Source organism: Hyperolius riggenbachi, chromosome 1 (genome assembly GCF_040937935.1).
Source record: "Hyperolius riggenbachi isolate aHypRig1 chromosome 1, aHypRig1.pri, whole genome shotgun sequence".
Lineage (NCBI taxonomy): Eukaryota > Metazoa > Chordata > Amphibia > Anura > Hyperoliidae > Hyperolius > Hyperolius riggenbachi.
Window position 1 is genome coordinate 54,196,450 of NC_090646.1, and position 22,218 is coordinate 54,218,667.

General features: G+C 46.9%; 1 protein-coding gene across 6 annotated transcripts in view; it reads right to left on the reverse strand.

Annotated features, from left to right (window-relative positions):
* Nucleotides 1-22,218, reverse strand: part of DYSF (dysferlin) — a 456,891-nt gene that overhangs the window by 157,087 nt on the left and 277,586 nt on the right. For 5 of the 6 annotated variants that reach the window (XM_068274344.1, XM_068274325.1, XM_068274335.1 and 2 more), the window contains 4 exons: nt 17,530-17,711; nt 16,828-16,968; nt 11,062-11,091; nt 10,095-10,121 (listed from right to left, as the gene is read on the reverse strand). In XM_068274344.1, coding sequence (XP_068130445.1) covers nt 10,095-10,121; nt 11,062-11,091; nt 16,828-16,968; nt 17,530-17,711 — 380 coding nt within the window. The remainder of the gene's footprint in view (nt 1-10,094; nt 10,122-11,061; nt 11,092-16,827; nt 16,969-17,529; nt 17,712-22,218) is intronic. The other variant, XM_068274362.1, reaches the window with a different exon arrangement.

Genomic DNA, 22,218 nt, shown 5'->3' on the forward strand with positions numbered 1-22,218 from the left:
AGCTAATCTTGTCAGATCTTACAAAAATGTCAAACACCAGATCTGCTGCATGCTTGTTCAGGGTCTAGGGCTAAAAGTATTGGAGGCAGAGGATCTGCAGGATAGCCAGGTAACTGGTATTGCTTAAAAGGAAATCAATATGGTAGCCTCCATATACCTTTCACTACAGTTCTCCTTTAAGCAACCTAATGGTTCTATTGCATTGAGCATAAATGTTAAAGGAGAACTGTAGTGAAAGGTATATGGAGGCTACCATATTGATTTCCTTTTAAGCAATACCAGTTACCTGGCTATCCTGCAGATCCTCTGCCTCCAATACTTTTAGCCCTAGACCCTGAACAAGCATGCAGCAGATCTGGTGTTTGACATTTTTGTAAGATCTGACAAGATTAGCTGCATGCTTATTTCTGGTGTGATTCACACTACAGTGGCTGAATAGTGTACTGGTTAAGGGCTCTGCCTTTGACATGGGAGACCAGGGTTTGAATCCTGGCTAGGTCAAGTACCTATTCAGTAAGGAGTTCAAGGCAAGACTCCCTAACACTGCAGGGTGGCCTCTTGAGCGCGTCCCTGTGGCTCGCAGCTCTTGAGCGCTTTGAGTCTGATAGGAGAAAAGCACTATACAAATGTTTGGATTATTATTATTACTGCAGCCAAATAGATCAGCAGGGCTGCCAGGCAACTGGTATAGCTTAAAAGGAAATCAATATGGCAGCCTCCATATACCTCTCACTACAGTTCTCCTTTAAGCAACCTAATGGTTCTATTGCATTGAGCATAAATGTTTAATTTTAGGCTAGCTTCACTTACTTCTGTAGTGGTACAGTGCTTAAGGTGATGTGCCCACCACACAGTGAGATCTGGGTTCGATTCCCAGCTATGGTATGATCTGGTGTTTGACATATTTGTAAGATCTGACAAGATTAGCTGCATGCTTGTTTCTGGTGTGATTCACACTACTGCAGCCAAATAGATCAGCAGGGCTGCCAGGCAACTGGTATAGCTTAAAAGGAAATCAATATGGCAGCCTCCATATACCTCTCACTACAGTTCTCCTTTAAGCAACCTAATGGTTCTATTGCATTGAGCATAAATGTTAAATTTTAGGCTAGCTTCACTTACTTCTGTAGTGGTACAGTGCTAAGGGTGACATGCCCACCACACAGTGAGATCTGGGTTCGATTCCCAGCTATGGTATGATGTATACTCATGTATGTATCCCCAGCTATGGTATGATGTATACTCATGTATGTATTCCCAGCTATGGTATGATGTATACTGGTTTTTAAAATAGTATAATTCCCTGGCAGAAGAGACCCTCCTCCCTCCGGTAGGAGGGAATAGGTAGAAGGGGAGGAGGGTGGAGGAAGGCCAATTAAAATCTCCCTAGCAGAGTGTGTAGCAGCTGTCCCATAACTAATTAGTGTAGCCAGACAACTGAGTCAAATGGTATAAAGGACCTAGCTTGAAGGGAGGGTGGGCGGGTTCTCAAGCAGTGTGTTTGACAATAACATGTCTGCTGACAGTGAAATGGAGGCTAAAAATTTTGCTCAATACAGCATTATGGGGCGAATCGAACTTCCGCAAAAGTTCGCCTGATGCAGGCGAACGCGAACCCCCAAAGTTCGCCTGGAACCGTTCGCCGGCGAACCGTTCGGCCCATCTCTATAGGACATCACAAGGCCATGGCCCTAATGCAGGTGTACTGGCCCTCAGGATAAGAGGTGGAGGTAGGACATCACAAGACCAGGCCCTAATGCAGGTGTACTGGTCCTCAGGATAAGAGGTGGAGGTAAGACATCACAAGGCCCTGACACTAATGCAGGTGTACTGGCCCTCAGGATAAGAGGTGGAGGTAGGACATCACAAGGCCCTCGCTCTAATGCAGGTGTACTGGGCCTCAGGATAAGAGGTGGAGGTAGGACATCACAAGGTCATTGCCCTAATGCAGGTGTACTGGCCCTCAGGATAAGAGGTGGAGGTAGGACATCACAAGGCCAGGCTCTAATGCAGGTGTACTGGCCCTCAGGATAAGAGGTGGAGGTAGGACATCACAAGGCCCTGGCTCTAATGCAGGTGTACTGGCCCTCAGGATAAGAGGTGGAGGTAGGACATCACAAGGCCATGGCCCTAATGCAGGTGTACTGGTCCTCAGGATAAGAGGTGGAGGTAGGACATCACAAGGCCCTGACCCTAATGCAGGTGTACTGGTACTCAGGATAAGAGGTGGAGGAAGGACATCACAAGGCCATGGCCCTAATGCAGGTGTACTGGTCCTCAGGATAAGAGGTGGAGGTAGGACATCACAAAGCCCTGGCTCTAATGCAGGTGTACTGGCCCTCAGGATAAGAGGTGGAGGAAGGACATCACAAGGCCCTGGCCCTAATGCAGGTGTACTGGCCCTCAGGATAAGAGGTGGAGGTAGGACATCACAAGGCCCTCGCTCTAATGCAGGTGTACTGGCCCTCAGGATAAGAGGTGGAGGTAGGACATCGCAAGGCCCTGGCCCTAATGCAGGTGTACTGGCCCTCAGGATAAGGGGTGGCGGTAAGACATCACAAGGCCAGGCCCTAATGCAGGTGTACTGGCCCTCAGGATAAGAGGTGGAGGTAGGACATCACAAGGCCCTCGCTCTAATGCAGGTGTACTGGTCCTCAGGATAAGAGGTGGAGGTAGGACATCACAGGGCCCTGACCCTAATGCAGGTGTACTGGCCCTCAGGATAAGAGGTGGAGGTAGGACGTCACAAGGCCCTCGCTCTAATGCAGGTGTACTGGCCCTCAGGATAAGAGGTGGAGGTAGGACATCACAAGGCCATGGCCCTAATGCAGGTGTACTGGTCCTCAGGATAAGGGGTGGCGGTAAGACATCACAAGGCCCTGGCCCTAATGCAGGTGTACTGGCCCTCAGGATAAGGGGTGGCGGTAGGTCATTAGAGTTGGGCCGAACCTCCGATTTTAGGTTCGCGAACCCTGTTCGCGAACTTCCGCGAAAGGTTCGGTTCGCGAAAAAGTTTGCGAACCGCAATAGACTTCAATGGGGAGGCGAACTTTGAAAGTTTAAAAAAATTCTATCAACTGGAAAAATGATAGAAAACATGTTTCAAAAGCTCTAATACCTGGAGCCACACCTAATTGAGTGAAATACACATCACTGCTGGAGGACCCTCCCTCCTCCAAGCAAGGTCCTTTATACCATTTGCCTGCACTAATTAGTTATGGGACAGCTGCTACACACTCTGCTAGGGAGATTTTAATTGGCCTCCACCCTTCTACCCTTCTACCTATTCCCTCCTCCCTCCTACCGGAGGGAGGAGGGTCTCTTCTGTCAGGGAATTATACTATTTTAAAAACCAGTATACATCATACCATAGCTGGGAATACATACATGAGTATACATCATACCATAGCTGGGGATACATACATGAGTATACATCATACCATAGCTGGGAATCGAACCCAGATCTCACTGTGTGGTGGGCACATCACCCTAAGCACTGTACCACTACAGAAGTAAGTGAAGCTAGCCTAAAATTTAACATTTATGCTCAATGCAATAGAACCATTAGGTTGCTTAAAGGAGAACTGTAGTGAGAGGTATATGGAGGCTGCCATATTGATTTCCTTTTAAGCTATACCAGTTGCCTGGCAGCCCTGCTGATCTATTTGGCTGCAGTAGTGTGAATCACACCAGAAACAAGCATGCAGCTAATCTTGTCAGATCTTACAAAAATGTCAAACACCAGATCTGCTGCATGCTTGTTCAGGGTCTAGGGCTAAAAGTATTGGAGGCAGAGGATCTGCAGGATAGCCAGGTAACTGGTATTGCTTAAAAGGAAATCAATATGGTAGCCTCCATATACCTTTCACTACAGTTCTCCTTTAAGCAACCTAATGGTTCTATTGCATTGAGCATAAATGTTAAAGGAGAACTGTAGTGAAAGGTATATGGAGGCTACCATATTGATTTCCTTTTAAGCAATACCAGTTACCTGGCTATCCTGCAGATCCTCTGCCTCCAATACTTTTAGCCCTAGACCCTGAACAAGCATGCAGCAGATCTGGTGTTTGACATTTTTGTAAGATCTGACAAGATTAGCTGCATGCTTATTTCTGGTGTGATTCACACTACAGTGGCTGAATAGTGTACTGGTTAAGGGCTCTGCCTTTGACATGGGAGACCAGGGTTTGAATCCTGGCTAGGTCAAGTACCTATTCAGTAAGGAGTTCAAGGCAAGACTCCCTAACACTGCAGGGTGGCCTCTTGAGCGCGTCCCTGTGGCTCGCAGCTCTTGAGCGCTTTGAGTCTGATAGGAGAAAAGCACTATACAAATGTTTGGATTATTATTATTACTGCAGCCAAATAGATCAGCAGGGCTGCCAGGCAACTGGTATAGCTTAAAAGGAAATCAATATGGCAGCCTCCATATACCTCTCACTACAGTTCTCCTTTAAGCAACCTAATGGTTCTATTGCATTGAGCATAAATGTTTAATTTTAGGCTAGCTTCACTTACTTCTGTAGTGGTACAGTGCTTAAGGTGATGTGCCCACCACACAGTGAGATCTGGGTTCGATTCCCAGCTATGGTATGATCTGGTGTTTGACATATTTGTAAGATCTGACAAGATTAGCTGCATGCTTGTTTCTGGTGTGATTCACACTACTGCAGCCAAATAGATCAGCAGGGCTGCCAGGCAACTGGTATAGCTTAAAAGGAAATCAATATGGCAGCCTCCATATACCTCTCACTACAGTTCTCCTTTAAGCAACCTAATGGTTCTATTGCATTGAGCATAAATGTTAAATTTTAGGCTAGCTTCACTTACTTCTGTAGTGGTACAGTGCTAAGGGTGACATGCCCACCACACAGTGAGATCTGGGTTCGATTCCCAGCTATGGTATGATGTATACTCATGTATGTATCCCCAGCTATGGTATGATGTATACTCATGTATGTATTCCCAGCTATGGTATGATGTATACTGGTTTTTAAAATAGTATAATTCCCTGGCAGAAGAGACCCTCCTCCCTCCGGTAGGAGGGAATAGGTAGAAGGGGAGGAGGGTGGAGGAAGGCCAATTAAAATCTCCCTAGCAGAGTGTGTAGCAGCTGTCCCATAACTAATTAGTGTAGCCAGACAACTGAGTCAAATGGTATAAAGGACCTAGCTTGAAGGGAGGGTGGGCGGGTTCTCAAGCAGTGTGTTTGACAATAACATGTCTGCTGACAGTGAAATGGAGGCTAAAAATTTTGCTCAATACAGCATTATGGGGCGAATCGAACTTCCGCAAAAGTTCGCCTGATGCAGGCGAACGCGAACCCCCAAAGTTCGCCTGGAACCGTTCGCCGGCGAACCGTTCGGCCCATCTCTATAGGACATCACAAGGCCATGGCCCTAATGCAGGTGTACTGGCCCTCAGGATAAGAGGTGGAGGTAGGACATCACAAGGCCAGGCCCTAATGCAGGTGTACTGGTCCTCAGGATAAGAGGTGGAGGTAAGACATCACAAGGCCCTGACACTAATGCAGGTGTACTGGCCCTCAGGATAAGAGGTGGAGGTAGGACATCACAAGGCCCTCGCTCTAATGCAGGTGTACTGGGCCTCAGGATAAGAGGTGGAGGTAGGACATCACAAGGTCATTGCCCTAATGCAGGTGTACTGGCCCTCAGGATAAGAGGTGGAGGTAGGACATCACAAGGCCACGGCCCTAATGCAGGTGTACTGGTCCTCAGGATAAGGGGTGGCGGTAAGACATCACAAGGCCAGGCCCTAATGCAGGTGTACTGGTCCTCAGGATAAGAGGTGGAGGTAGGACATCACAAGGCCCTGACCCTAATGCAGGTGTACTGGCCCTCAGGATAAGAGGTGGAGGTAGGACATCACAAGGCCCTCGCTCTAATGCAGGTGTACTGGGCCTCAGGATAAGAGGTGGAGGTAGGACATCACAAGGTCATGGCCCTAATGCAGGTGTACTGGCACTCAGGATAAGAGGTGGAGGTAGGACATCACAAGGCCACGGCCCTAATGCAGGTGTACTGGCCCTCAGGATAAGAGGTGGAGGTAGGACATCACAAGGCCAGGCTCTAATGCAGGTGTACTGGCCCTCAGGATAAGAGGTGGAGGTAGGACATCACAAGGCCAGGCTCTAATGCAGGTGTACTGGCCCTCAGGATAAGAGGTGGAGGTAGGACATCACAAGGCCAGGCTCTAATGCAGGTGTGCTGGTCCTCAGGATAAGAAGTGGAGGTAGGACATCACAAGGCCATGGCCCTAATGCAGGTGTACTGGTCCTCAGGATGAGAGGTGGGGGTAGGACATCACAAGGCCCTGGCCCTAATGCAGGTGTACTGGCCCTCAGGATAAGAGGTGGAGGTAGGACATCACAAGGCCAGGCTCTAATGCAGGTGTACTGGCCCTCAGGATAAGAGGTGGAGGTAGGACATCACAAGGCCATGGCCCTAATGCAGGTGTACTGGTCCTCAGGATAAGAGGTGGAGGTAGGACATCACAAGGCCAGGCTCTAATGCAGGTGTACTGGCCCTCAGGATAAGAGGTGGAGGTAGGACATCACAAGGCCAGGCTCTAATGCAGGTGTGCTGGTCCTCAGGATAAGAAGTGGAGGTAGGACATCACAAGGCCATGGCCCTAATGCAGGTGTACTGGTCCTCAGGATGAGAGGTGGGGGTAGGACATCACAAGGCCATGGCCCTAATGCAGGTGTGCTGGCCCTCAGGATAAGAGGTGGAGGTAGGACATCACAAGGCCAGGCTCTAATGCAGGTGTACTGGCCCTCAGGATAAGAGGTGGAGGTAGGACATCACAAGGCCAGGCTCTAATGCAGGTGTACTGGCCCTCAGGATAAGGGGTGGCGGTAAGACATCACAAAACCAGACATGCAATTCATTGTATCCAGGCAGACATGGCAGACAGCATTAGGAGAACACAACCTGGGCAAGAAAGCATAAGCCATGCCAGCATGCAGATTCTCTAAGTACCCAGGTGAAGGGTGACTCCTCGCTGCAGCCATCTGCTTCCAGGACTTTCTATATGAAGCATCCCAAACAGGTAAAGGGCTTTTCCTCCTCTGTTTTGGCTTTCGGTCTTGTCAGCAGAAAGTGACACTGGGGTTGGTTCACAAAGCTTACTTATACACATAAGCGCTAAGCCTCGCACACACGCCTGACTTAAGTCACCTGAGGCGCCCGATAACGACCGGCTCTTCCTATAATCAGATGTGTGTACGGCAGCCAGCAACCCCCAACCCACAAGCGATCCGCCCATCTACTCAACTCAGCGTTCCCCCCGCTGATCCCATTGAAACTATAAGAGCTCAGTAAGCAAAGCACTTGCAGGTCCACTTTAAGGTGTAATGCCAAGAATTTTTTTATTGGGCAAATGCAATGCATATACTCACCTGCTCAGAGGCAATGCCTTGTCAGAAAATGAAAGCTACCGTACCAATTACCGAAGTGATGCTCATTCGCAGAACAAAATGGCTGCCGGAATCACCCTAACCTGATTGTAACTGCCAGCCATGCATGGCAGGTAGTGCAGATCACACAAACCTCAGGAAGGAAGCAATGGGATCCGTTGAAAAGGGCGCCTGAGCTGCCTGTATGAAAAGGGTGCCTCCGCAGACATCAATGTTATTTATGCAAATATCGGCTACTAGGTGGTGAAAAAGGGCGCCCGAGTTTTAATATAATTGTAGCCCATATTTTTTTGGGGTACAAGGTTTACAGCTACAGTAGGGCACCCCTTTGTAGACCATATCTTTTCGGCTACAAGGTTTTCGGCTACAGTAGGGTGGCCCTTTGTAGCCCATATTTTATTTGGCTACAAGGTTTTTGGCTACAGTAGGGCACCCCCTTTGTAGCCCATATATTTTATTCAGCTACAAGGTTTTTGATTCTGCTACAAAAGGGCACCCTTTTATAGCTGAGATTTTTGATTCGGGGGTGCCAGGGGGGTTAGGATTAGGCATCAAAAGTGTGGGGGGGGGGTCTTAGGGTTAGGCACCACCTGGGGGTCTTAGGGTTAGGCACCACCTGGGGGGTCTTAGGGTTAGGCACCACCTGGGGGGTCTTAGTGTTAGGCACCACCTGGGGGGTCTTAGGTTTAGGCACCACCAGGGGAGTTTTAGGGTTAGGCACCAGGGGAGTCTTAGGGTTAGGCACCACCAGGAAAGTCTTAGGGTTAGGCACCACCTGAGGGGTCTTAGAGTTAGGCACCACCTAGGGCGTCTTAGGGTTAGGCACCACCTGAGGGGGGTCTTAGGGTTAGGCACCACCTAGGGGGTCTTAGGGTTAGGCACCACCAGGGGAGTCTTAGGGTTGGGCACCACCTAGGGGGTCTTAGGGTTAGGCACCACCAGGGGAGTCTTAGGGTTAGGCACCACCTGAGGGGTCTTAGAGTTAGGCACCACCTAGGGCGTCTTAGGGTTAGGCACCACCTGGGGGGGGTCTTAGGGTTAGGCACCACCTAGGGGGTCTTAGGGTTAGGCACCACCAGGGGAGTCTTAGGGTTGGGCACCACCTGGGGGGTCTTAGGGTTAGGCACCACCAGGGGAGTTTTAGGGTTAGGCACCACCTGGTGGTCTTAGGGTTAGGCACCACCAGGGGGGGTTAGGATTAGGGGAGGGTTCTGTGTGAGAGTAGGGAGAAGTTAAGTTATAGTAATCACCATCGGCTGTCTTAGGGTTAGGCACCACCAGGGAGGGGTTAGGACTAGGCACCACCAGGGGGGTGGTTAGGGTTAGGCACCACCAGGGGGGTCTTAGGGTTAGGCACCACCAGGGGGTGGTTAGGATTAGGCACCACCAGGGGGGTTAGGGCTAGGCACCACCAGGGAGGGGTTAGGGTTAGGTACCACCAGGGAGGTTAAGGTTAGGCACCATCAGGGGAGGGTTCTGTGTGAGAGTAGGGATAAGTTAGGTCATAGTAATCACTTTTCTCAGCTATATCTAAAGCCCTTTTATAGCCCAACAAATTTTGCCTATAACAGCATCCTTTTTATAAACTAAAACTAGCTTTTTCGGCTACACCAGGAGCCCTTTGTAGCCGAATTTGGCATATATCGGGCTACACCAGGCGCCCTTTGTAGTCAAAGTTAGTATATGGGTTACACCAGGAGCCCTTTGCAGCCAAGTTTGGCATATATGGGCTACACCAGGCGCCCTTTGCAGCTGAATTTGGCATATATGTGCTACACAAGGAGCCTTTTTTCACAAGCACCCTTTTCAAATAGACACAGGAAGCCATGCCTGCAGGGAAGTCAGAATTGAGCCCATCCATGTAATAAAAAAAAAATAGATCCTTAGCACGTGATGTTCAGTGTAGCTGCCATGATTTACCTGCATTACCAGACTGACACTACTATTAACCCATTATCAGCTTCAAAGGAATTATCTTGTTTGGCATAAGTGCGCTGCCTTTGACCTTAGGCGGCTGAACTGAATGTGCTGTAAATTCTTAGAATGCTTTTATGTCTCTCTGCTAGCAGAGGACATAGAAATTGAATGCAGACATCCTGTTGTCTCACACTGCCCCCTAGTGACAAGAGGTCATAAATACACTTTGCAGCAATACAAATTAGTAGCAAGGAAACGTAGCAAATAAGAAATAAAAAAATGCTCTAAAATAAATTGGCCTGGAGCTCCTGCAAACCTCTAAATAAACTGGCTGCTAAAGGGTTAATATATAATGTTTCAAGATCATTTTCTTGGTAGTTTATATAACATGCAGATTATGTACAAATCAGGGTTCTGCCGCCAGACTAATAATGTTTGGCATTGGTTTTGTTTGTGGTTATCTTGAATATGTACTTTTATACAGCACCATGAGAAACAATGGTGCTATGAAAAATAATAACGATAATAATTATATTGGCATGTAGGCTGCCCAGTATTGGAAATGCCCCGCCCGTTTTGGAATGCCAGTGCATAGCAGAAGTGTAAGAACTCAGACTTTCTGCTTGGTAGCCAGTGCCTCCCTCTTTAGTGATGTCACCGGCTGCGGTGGAACTGATAGGCTGAAAATTATCTCTGCGTACAAAATGTCTGCCACGATATGTATTGCGGGAGGGGCTCTTACCTCACCGAGGACTCCTGAAATTTCACCCTGTTGTGAAGAAAATATAATGAGAGGCCGAAAGGCTACACATTAGAAACGACATAATTCAAGTTGGCAGCATTAGGTGATAGTAGGAATATCTGGCAATCGCTGAAGCGCATGGAACAGACCACACACACTAGATGAAACTAATAACCAGCCAATAACGACTGTCTCTGCTGAGAAACTAGTTTGTGTACTGACGCCTCGGCCAAGGATCAGCCAGACAGAGAGATTCGGCAGATCGCTGGCCGAGACTGTTGTTCTCCCCACTCACCCTGACCGCCGGGTGATGTCTCGACCTCACCGCTCTGTCGGTGCTCCGCTAAGCATAGCAACAGAACACATCACTGGCCTGCAGGCTAACGACACATCTCTACAATGTTGGCCCTGCAATGTTGCCTGTCCCACCGTGATCCCTGTTGGGTGACATTCATTGTACATGTGTACGAACCCAGAGGCATCATGAAAATATATTAACAGTATTTACAAGGATGACCCCAGCAGGTCCTGTCTGTCTGATAAGCATCAACTGGAAACTCCTCAAGGGGTAAACTGCTGTGTCTAGAAAGCAAAGCCCAGCCTCTTCCACACCAACAACACAGCTGACAGGACCTACAGTGGTGGCAATCCCTGCAAGCCATCATCTGTACTGTGACCTGCTGAAGCCAAAATGCAACAACTTACATTCCGTTGCCATATTGCCCACTGTCAGAACTTAACTTTACAATGCAATATTATGGGCAATCAAAGTACCTGTGCAGCCAGGGGCGTAAAAACAGCCCTAATGAGTGCAGTCTATCTCCTTGCCACTCCACTGTACGGTGCAGTTGGCGCCAGCTGTGCTGACAACAGGTAATGTATAACGCTGCTGCCACACTCTGCTTGCTCTAGGGGGGGGGGGGGGGGCTGTGGATAAATAAAAAAGATCCTAAAAAAGTTGACTTACCTCCAGACCAGGTATGTGGTGCAAAGTCGGCTACAACAGACAAAGAAAAGTCATGTCAGAATTTCTCAGGCTGGGTCAATTTATTCCAGCTCTCAAATGCCGCAATGACACAAGCTGTCAATTACATCCTCCAGCTAGTTAATGAATCACCGCCAGCTTATCAATCAGCAACTCCTTGGTCTGGCTGGCTGATTGGTTATCAGTACACACACAGCAGACTCCTAAGCTATAAGGGAATGTTATTCATCAGGGTCGAGTGCGATCTACTGGGCCATACTGCGGTGCAGGATCAGTGTACAGAGGCATTCTACGGCTACAGCTAAGAAACGCATCTCTTTGTATGGAGAAGGGAGCAGGAATGACAGCACAGTGGGCGATGGAGTGACATCTGGCTGGCGAGGTTAGGCAGGAGATAATGCTGTCGGACATTGTGTATGTTTTGTTGACACTAAAGATCCAGTTTGAGGGATATGTAGGCGACCTCATTCAGCGTGAATTGCCTAACACTGGAAGGTGTAAAGACACGATTAGATATAATCAAGTTAGATAAAGCACTTGACCCAGATTACTTCCACCCCGAGTATTGAGGGAGCTGAGTTCAGTTATAGATAGACCACTTTATCTTGGCTAATGTGTTTCCCTAATTTAAGAAGGGAAAAAGATCAGAACTGGGAAACTGCAGACCTATACGCTTAAAGGACCAGTCCAGCAAAAGAAGTAAGCAGTTCAAATCTGATAGAACCAACAGGTTTTGGACTAATCCATCTCCTCATGGGGGATTCTCAGGGTTTTCTTTGTTTTCAAAGCCTTTCCAGAGTGGCAGTTGCTAAGTCTAACTGCCAAATTGTAAGATATCAGCCAACCTCCCTCCCTAACAGCAGTTAGACTTAGCAACTTCAGTTTAGGAGATGCTTTTGAAAACAAAGAAAACCCCACGAGGAGATGGACTAGTCCAAAACCTGTCAGCTCTGTAAGATTCGCTGGAGTGGTCCTTTAACAGTTGTGTGCAAACTGTTTAAAGGTTTTCTAATCACTAGTTGCTAGTGTACTACTCCCTCTGTATATATCACTTGTAAGGTCACATCTGGAGTGTGGGATACCGTTTTGGGCACCACACTATAGGAAGGACATTAACATACCGGTACTAGAACAGGTAAAAAGACGGGCAAAAACTGGTGGTCTAGTGGCCCCCACCTTACCGTCGGCAGAAGGATGCGAAGATAGGTAAGTATTACTCATTTTCCTCCTCTCTCCAGCGCTGAACAGCCGTGACCGGCATCACGGCAGCCAGCCCTGTACTAACACAAGTACGGGGTCCTGGCTTGATGACATCATCAAGCAAGGACTCATACTCCAGTTAATACATGGCTGGATACCAGGGGGCGGTCAGGAGCTGCAATCGTTGGGGGAACGCGGAAGGCGAGTGTGAATTGTTTGCATTGTGCTCACCGGTGATCATAGTGATTACATGATCAGAAGCCAATCAGCGAGGCTCCTGATTAATACCAGTAGATTAAGCTGTCAATTGACACCTTCATCTCCGGTGTCATGTGCCCGCGATCACGGCGGGAATGCATGTAGTGCGAAATCTACGTCATGTCTGAGGCTAACAGCCACAAGCATGACATAGTTTTCAACTGCGTCGGTCTGCAAAGGGTTAAACCATTTATTGACGCGATTATAATTTCTGTTGAGGTGTATTGTGTATCCGCTGGCTTCATGTTTACCACAAACACATCCCTGTAGGAGTTGAGACTATACAGGCCACGACCTCCACCTACAGTCATCTTCCATATTGCTCTAGACTGCTGGATGTTTTTATATTCCTAAAAAAAAGTTTCTAGTCATTTCAAATACATTTTTTCTCCTCCTGGTCTTCCTTCCACCTATGCTGCATTTTCTCTGCAGTGGGTTTTAGAGCCAGCAGACTGTCCGGAGGTGCCAACGTCAATAGGGCGTAGTATCCAGCTGGCAGGCCGGGTATAGACAACGGGGAAACGTTCTCCCGCCGCACTCGGGATCTGACATGTGTTCACCTACAGCACAGCGGCATCAGCAGGCAGCTGATGAGCGCGGATATCAAAGCATCTGGCCAGACCCGGCCTGTGTACCGCTGATTGCATTCCCAGCATGCCTGAGGAAGGGCTGGCAGAGAGACACCCGGAACTGAAAGTGCAGGCTACAGTGCTCAACAGCAAAATCTATTCTGGAAATTATTTTATAGTTTTAAAGCAAGCCTCAGGCAAAAACAAAACGTAGGATATAATGAAATGTATGTGTAGTACAGATAACAGATAACAAATAGAACATTAATACCATATAGAAAATTATAACATTACATCATTCTGTCAAATTTGAAGTTTAGAAACCACACTGTGGGCCTGATTCACAAAGCGGTGATAACTCAGTTATCACGCCTAAAAGACTTTAGGCGTGATAACCTTTGCACTGCTGAGTTAGCACCGATTTGTGCTCTGTATCGCGCGCAAAGTCCCGCGCGCAAAGTTTTACGCGCGCAATCGCGTAATTCCACGCGCAGCGCCCATAGGGATTAATGGGCGCATCGCGCGCACTGCACCGCGCGCAAAATTTTGCGCGCAGAATTTCGCGCGAGTTTCATTTTAAACTGAGTTTAGGCGTGATAAAGGGTTTTTCACAGGCGTGCTAACACTTTGCACCGCTTTGTGAATCAGGCCCTGTGTCTTTTAAGCTATAGAACAAAGCAGAAATAAGACCCTTTGAACTTTCCTGCAGTATAACCTTATCGCAATCTGTTTGTCACTGTTTCTTGGCTGTTTCCAAGTGCTTCAGAAAACAGGACCGTCTTGTCTTCCACTCAGTGGGTGGAATAGCTCAGAGATGCTCTTTTGCATAGATAACTGAAAGGCTTTTTTTAACTCTTCCTGTACTGGAAAACAATATGAGACTGTTTCCTTTGCTACTAATGTTCTATTTCTTAGCACATACAATTCATTATCTCATAAGTTTATTTTTGCTGTACAACTGATTTATTTACTTACTGTGTTCCATAGTAAAAAATGTATTTTATTTTAATTAAAAAATAGGAAATATTGTAAACAATGTCTTCATTTTTTAATAAATAAGACCCAAAGACATAACAGTTCCCATATGCAGGGATAGATAAAGGGATGAAAGAGGTGACATATAGTAGGATGCAGTAAATTATTCACGACTAGCTATTATTCCCACAACATTAACAGGCGCTAGGTTGTAGGGGGCTTTCTTATTTTTCACTTTAAAGTTTTTTGCTATTTTAGCATGCATGGGCCCGTGCTAGCAACCATGCACGCATATGCAACAGGACAGCCCCACACGTGTGCTGTATGGAGCCGAGTGGCACACATGTCCACCGACACCTGCATTTTTTTTAATATAGGATACCCATATTTACAGTACCGTATATACGCGCATATAAGCTGACTCGCATATAAGCCGAGATACCCGCTTTTCCCTCAGAAACCAGGGAAAAAAGTGATTGACTTGTGTATAAGCCCCCTTCACAGTAGCCAGATTTGCCTTCAGTACAATCAGCCCCCTCCCCATAGCCAGATGTGCTTCAAGAATGATAGAGCTGTGTCTTAAGACGACACTATGATGACATCATAGATATGAGAAATAAAAAAAAATCCAAGTAAGGACTGGCACCGCGGTGCCGGTCCTTAATTAGATTTTTTGCTATTGGGACCCCTTGGTACACGGGTGGTACCGTAGCACGCATTTACTTTTAGCCATCATTACTCCTGGGCTCTTCTAGATATGAGAAATAGTGATTGCCACACAGGAAGAATCCCAGATTATTGCACCACTGACACGCTTGCATTCTCCGCTCCACAAGCCAGGGGATACAGGTAGTCTTGACCAGCACACTGCACACCATGTTGCAGGGGATGCGGGGCACGGACACAGCAGGGAGCCAGTTGGCTAGAGCAGGATCACTAGTGCACAAGCCTTACACTCCTCTGCCATTAACGAAACCTGCTCCACCATCATTTTTTGTGCTGAAAAATTAGGCTTATACGCGAGTATATAAGATAATTTTTCTGGTTTCAGCACTTCCTATAGATATATATAGGGGTGTATCTGGGCAATACAGCACCCATGGCAAACACTGATATTTCACCTCCCCAATACCACTAATACTAATAGGTAGCCAGAAGCGCCCCCCAGTATTATGTAGCCAGAGGTGCCCCCAGCATTAGGACAGAGGTGTCCCTCCAGTATAGGGATCCAGAGGTATCCTCCCCAGTATAGGTATCCAGAGGTGCCCAGTACAAGTAGACCCCCCAGTGTAAGGTAGGTAGGTAATGAGAGGTGTCGTCTCCTCCCCCACCCCCAAATTCATCATAGTGCAGGTGGCCCTCCTATTTGACTCAATAGTATATACCAAACCAATTAAAAGACATGAAATTCCCCCTTGATATCAGGAAATTAACTCTTGACTACAGCCTGTTTGAATAATTAAACTTTATTAGCCAACATCACACCTTATTTCCATGCATTTATACTGATATTGCGGTGTGGTGATGCACTCTATGGACCAATCCAGGTTGGGATCACAATACTTTTCATTATTGGGACTCAGAAGACTGATGGCCATGCCTTGGTTTTAATTGCTTTTATTGTTGTTGGCTAATAAAGTTTGATTATTCAAACACATTGTAATCAAGAGTGTTAATTTCAAAGGGGGATTTCTTGCTCTTTAATTGGTTTGCTATACACTGGGAGACCAGGCATTATTTAACTGGCTTCTCAGACAGAAACATTCCTCAGAGCTGCACCTAACAGGACTAAAGATTTCACCACCAGTGATACATTTCAGAATGTAAATCGGTGAGGAAAGATTTTTACAATGGAGCAAACACTGACTAAAAACGGATAAATTAATAATGAAAAAAAAATTAAGCAATTTTATTCATTACATTATTTTCAATACAGTCAGTATGTTACCTGTTATCTGTATAACAGATAAGGCCTTTGTCTATGCTAGAGACACATGACTATAGTAGGGATTAGATTGTGAGCTCTGGGGACAGGCAGTGACTATGTACTCTGTAAAGTGCTGCATAAGATGTCAGTGCTATATAAATACATCATAATATGGTGGGATATTAAAGTATGACTATGGTAGGATTAGAGTGTGAGCTCCTCTGCGGACAGTCAGTGACATGACTATGTACACTGTAAAGTGCTGCAGAAAATGTCAGTGCTATATAAATAGATAATAATATGGTAGGACATTAGACTATGACTATGGTATGATTAGAGTGTGAGCTCCTCTGCGGACAGCCAGTGACATGACTATGTACACTGTAAAGTGCTACAGAAAATGTCAGTGCTATATAAATAATAGTATGGTGGGAGATTAGACTATGACTATGGTATGATTAGAGTGTGAGCTCCTCTGCGGACAGTCAGTGACATGACTATGTGCACTGTAAAGTGCTACAGAAAATGTCAGTGCTATATAAATAATAGTATGGTGGGAGATTAGACTATGACTATGGTATGATTAGAGTGTGAGCTCCTCTGCGGACAGTCAGTGACATGACTATGTACACTGTAAAGTGCTGCAGAAAATGTCAGTGCTATATAAATAATAGTATGGTGGGACATTAGACTATGACTATGGTATGATTAGAGTGTGAGCTCCTCTAAGGGACAGTCAGTGACATGCCTATGTACTCTGTAAAGTGCTGCAGAAAATGTCAGTGCTGAACAGGCACAACCTGTGAATGAAACCCTTACCTTTTCTCTATGGATGAGTTCAAAGGCGGCCAGCAGCTCCCCTGTGTTCTTGTCGCCTTTGAATATTGGATGCCACGATAGTCTTGGCGATCGCTCCAAAGTTGGCTTACAGGTGCAACGCCCCATAAATTCATCCGCTCCCTGCAAAGCAAGATGGAGTCACTAGTTTGCTTTAACACAAAATAGAGTCACCACTGTTGCACTCTAAAACAAGAGGACACTGTTGCAGTCCGAAAAAAAAACCTGTTGCACTCTATCCAGATAGCGTAAGTTGCCTCTACTGGGTCACCTCTTCCCCCTGTGCATCCCTCTATGCCTGTGCCTCCTTCTGTCCCCCTGCATCCCATTCTGTACCTCTGCATTCCCTTCTGTACCCCATTCTGCCTCCTTCTCTCCCACTTTGTGTCTTCTTCTCCCCCTTATGGCCCCTGTGCCTCCTCCTGTCCCCTTGTGCTACCTCTTTCCATCTATGCCTCCCTCTGTCTTCCTGTGCCTCCTTCAGTCCCCGTGCCTCCTCCTGTCCCCTTTTGCTACCTCTTTCCATCTATGCCTCCCTCTGTCTTCCTGTGCCTCCTTCTGTCCCTCTGTTGCCTCCTTTTGTCCCCTTGTGCTATCTCTGCCCCACTGTGCATCCCTCTGTCTCTGTCCCATGGGCAGTGTAGCCTCATGGTCAGATCATAGAATGGCCCTGCTGATACTCACATAGGTGTCATGATCATACAGCTCCACCACAATACTGGGAGGAGCTTCAGCTATCATGTCCAGCTCTCCAAATATCTCGATCTCATGGAAAATGAGTGTCTGGTCCCAGGTTGGGTTCAAAGTGTTCTTTGCCACGATGGTTTTCTGGCTCTGATGGAGGAAGGATACGATGGCGTAAGGATCTAGAGTCAGGAAAGAACATGAATTATATTCTGGAATATCAAATCAAATTAATGATAGTTTTATTGGCATGACCAAGATTCATACAGGTATTGCCAAAGCAAGGGGAAAAGGGGGACATGGAAGGGGGGTGGGGTAGGGGGACAATGGCTAAGCAGTCTGTGGACATTTTTAGGTTTACAGTTCCGTTATGCTCCTCTCAGTCTGTGGCATGCTGTGACATAGTGTGCAGCGATTGTCACTGAGGATTCCCAGTAATGTTTTTCTCTCATATTCTAACGTGAGAAAGTCTGGGAATAGTTCCATCAACTTCTTAAAGTAAGTGTCCCTTGTTGCAGTATATTTGGGGCAGTGCAGCAGGAAGTGGCTTTCATCCTCAAGGGTCTTCTGCACAAAGTGTTGGCATAGTCTCTCCTCCCTGGGTTTGTACGTCTGTCTGTGTCTCCCAGACTATTTCGAGGTTGTGAGCACTTAGTCTGTAGACACTCAGGATTTTACTCACTTGAGAGTTTTGCAGCTTTTCCAGGTATGGGGCCATTTTATATTCTCTCTGTAGGGACTGGTATAGGGTTAGCTTGTGTGACTGTTAAATTTCATTCCTCCATTTTTCCACATAGTCTTCTTTGCTCTTAGCTGTGGTGTGTTTTATCCGTAGTCTTGTTATGACCTGTGGATCGGGGGTTGGAGGGATTATAGAGTTGACCAATACTTTCAGTGCACACGGCTTTTCTTGGTCTTCATTGTGAAGCATGGCTTTGTAGTGGGGTGAGTCAGGACTGCTGCTCTGTAGGTGGGCCCAGAAGGACAACACTCTCTTCTGTATCTCAATATCATACAGCAGAAACATGGCTCCCTACTCTTATACTCCAAAGACTTTTTTTATCTGTGCAAAAATCTCAATTTGCCCTGTACACCCAGATGACAGTACGGCAAGCACTGAAAAGTGCAATGCAACATAGTAACATCATATCCAGCAAAGACAGAACTGTACAGAATGAGGACACAGCATTCTGCAGCTTACAATCAGTGTAACTGTCACACAGAGGCAGGCTCAGATCACATCGTTCTATGTAATGATACTTGGTTTGCTCCGGCAGCCCACGGAAGTGTCTGACCCTTCTGCGGCACTCAACAGTGAATGCTTGCCATGCGGTGTCAACGCATCCACTGTCTGACAGCCATCCCGATTTTTCTACCAATCAACACCATCACCCCCCATGAGTACCAGAGTGATGCAGGAGCTGGCATGTGGCACTAGCCAGACTCTCCCTACAACTCTGCCTCATAGTGACAGTATTGATAAAGCTGCCAGTGTTGGCAAACTGAGGGAACGTACATCTCAGAAGCTGTGTGAAAGCCTGTATCCTCTATATCTCCCGGGCTGCACAAGCCTGATGAGAGGCTGATAGATGGCTTTAATAAACACACTTGTTGAGGAAGGTGTGGAAAGATTAACTTGACACCCATCAGGGAAAAACTGGACAAAAGGATTAGACTCTGCTGAACTGCAGTGCTGGCCAAAATCTCAGCAGTAGAGGGAGGAGGGTAGGGTCAGGCACTGTGCTCAGAAGTGAGTATGGAGAACTTCTTTTAATAATCAGGCTCAGGCACTTCGAAGGGGATACAAGACACTCTGGCTCTCACAGTGTGCCTATCAGGCCACCATCCACCAGGCAGATAGACACACCCACCTAAGATGTCACTAGGCAGGAGGCAGCACTTCCACTTCAGGCAATGGACTATTTCCTTAAACGCAGCGTTCCCCAACCCTGTCCTCAACGCCCACCAACAGTGCATGTTTTGCAGAAAACCACAGAGGTAGATAATCAGCTCTGCTGAAACTCTAATTGCCTCACCTGTGCAGGTTTGTGGTTTTCTGCAAAACATGTACTGTTGGTGGGCCTTGAGGACAGGGTTGGGGAACTCTGCCTTAAAGGACAACTGAAATGACAGGAATATGGAGGCTGCCATATGTATTTCCTTTTAAACAATACCAGTTGCCTGACAGCCCTAATGATCTATTTGGCTGCAGTAGTGCCTGAATAACAACAGAAACAAACATGCAGCTAATCCTGTCAGATCTGACAGGAATGTCAGGAACACCTGATCTGCTGCATGCTTGTTCAGGGTCTGTGGCTAAAAGTATTAGCGGCAAAGGATCCGTAGGACAGCCAGGTAACTGGTATTGCTTAAAAGGAATTAAATATGGCAGCCTCCATATACCTCTAGGTTCAGTTGTCCTTTAAGGGATTCTGGGTCACATGACTGAATTCTCCAAAGGGAATTTCTCTGGATTGGCTGCATCAAAGATGAGCAATTTGTGGGTAATGCTACCATGCCCTGTTCACCGGTCCGAACAATGAAAAACCCAGGTTATTGAATCAGGCCTTTAAACTGGCACACATGGCACCCTAGGCAGAATCTCTGAGACGGAGTTACTGCAATGTTGAAGAGGACATTATTCCTAGAAGTCTGGCACCTGAGTACAACTCATAAGGTCAGTCCTATAGCCGTGTGGGTTATTCTCCGAGAATTGACCAGCTCTGACGGGTTCAAACATGGAATAGGAAATCTATGAAAACAAGGTGAAAAACCATAAAAAAAAGGCGAGAGGGACAAAAAACTAAAGGAAGAGAAGGGGTGACGGGGTAGTCTTTAATAGATGTTGTAGTTGGCTCGCTCCACCTCCACTAACAACTGAGTTGGCCAATCGCAGCAGATGAGGTCATTCCACGAGGACGGGAGGCGCTGTAACAGCACAGCCATTGTTCCACGCGTTACAGATAATTAGCAGCCTGCCGGCGGAGACATTAACCAAAATAATAGAACTAACAAATCACATAAGTCATATGGGCAGGAACGCCAATGGCCCAGCAAATACTGCAGGCCATGTTTGTCAGATGTGCATGTAAATGGCACCAGCTTAAAGCTGGACTCTAGTCAAAAACGTTCAGTCTAGATGGACTGAATGGAGTGGGGAGCAGCTAGTACTCTTGTCAGACTTTAAGTTCTATCTGGGTACAGCTGGATTCTTCTACTCTCTGGATTCAGCTGGTGGACAGGTCAATCAGGTATGTGCATGTGACATCCAAAGCAAGAAGAACATTAAAGCCTCATCTACACGTGTAGATGAGGCGGTGATGTTTCTTATCAATCGAGCCGCTGATGCCTCCACGCGGGAATGCGATTAGCCGCCGGATCGCCTCCACATCTCCCCGTGTAGATGGGGCTTAAAAGGTCTACAGGAAGTTTCTAGAGAGCAGGGCAGTTTCTGGGCTAAATTGCACTCAGGGAGAGGGTATAAAAATTGCGCCCCTTTTTCCCCACCCCCATGGACTTGGGAACCCTTACTCTTTAGGGACAGTCACACAGCCACAGGGCACAAGTAGATCTGCCTCCTTACTAGTGACCAGCCGCTCATCCAGGAGGAAGTAGGGACCAGGAGAACACACAGGGGAAGAGAGCCCAGAAAGCTGACTCCTCCAGGTGCGCCGCGTACTGACAGCCTGCAGTACCGCTAGCGGACTTCAGGTGTCATCACGTGGTGGTGACGTGATGATGACTTGACGTCTGACGCAGGCAGCCCGGAAGAGTCAAGGAAGGTGATCACGTTGGTAATCTTCTTTCTTCTTCCGTTTTGCTGCACCGTGTGTTACCATTATGTCCTTCTGCCTGCACCCCCCTTCTTCTACTTGCTAATCTGTGCCCAGATTGGTCGCCCTGCCCAAGAAACAGCCCTGTTCTAAGACCTCAGCTCCTTTAACTGAAAACAAGTGACAAGGTCTTAAAGGACACCTGAAGTGAAAGCGATATAGAGGCTGCCATATTTATTTCCTTGTAAACAATACCAGTTGCCTGGCACCCCTGCTGGTCTATTTGGCTGCAGCAGTGTCTGATTCACACCAGAAACAAGCATGCAACTAATCTGGTCAGATCTGACTATAATGTCAGAAACATCTGATCTGCTGCATGCTTGTTCAAGGTCTGTGGCTAAAAGTATTAGAGGCAGAGGATCAGCAGGGTAACCAGGCAACTGGTATTGCTTAAAAGGGAATATCCCTCCATATCCCTCTAGCTTCAGGTATCCTTTAAGCCTGTATGGATAGGTGCACAGCTGCAGGTAATCACAATAGATTTTCAAAGTTCATCTAAAAGGTAATACTTGTGCACTAATCAGCATGCTTTGTTTTAAGTGGGACGATTTTTTTCGACCTGTCCGATTTGTTTTTGATCGATAAAGGGATCGATGTTGCAAAGTTATCATTGGAAAATCGACCCCTTCATCAATCAATCAAAAGCAGTTTGGATATCTACACACGATACAACTTTCCATCAGATTACCCATCGATCGGATGGGAAATTGCATTGTGTGTTCCAAGCATAAAAGGTGGAGAGACAATTATCTTTGGAGAATGTACTGGTTTAGGGCTCTGCCTCTGACACAGGAGACCTGGGATGGAATCTCGGCTCTGCCTGTTCAGTAAGCCAGCACCTATTCGGTAAGGAATC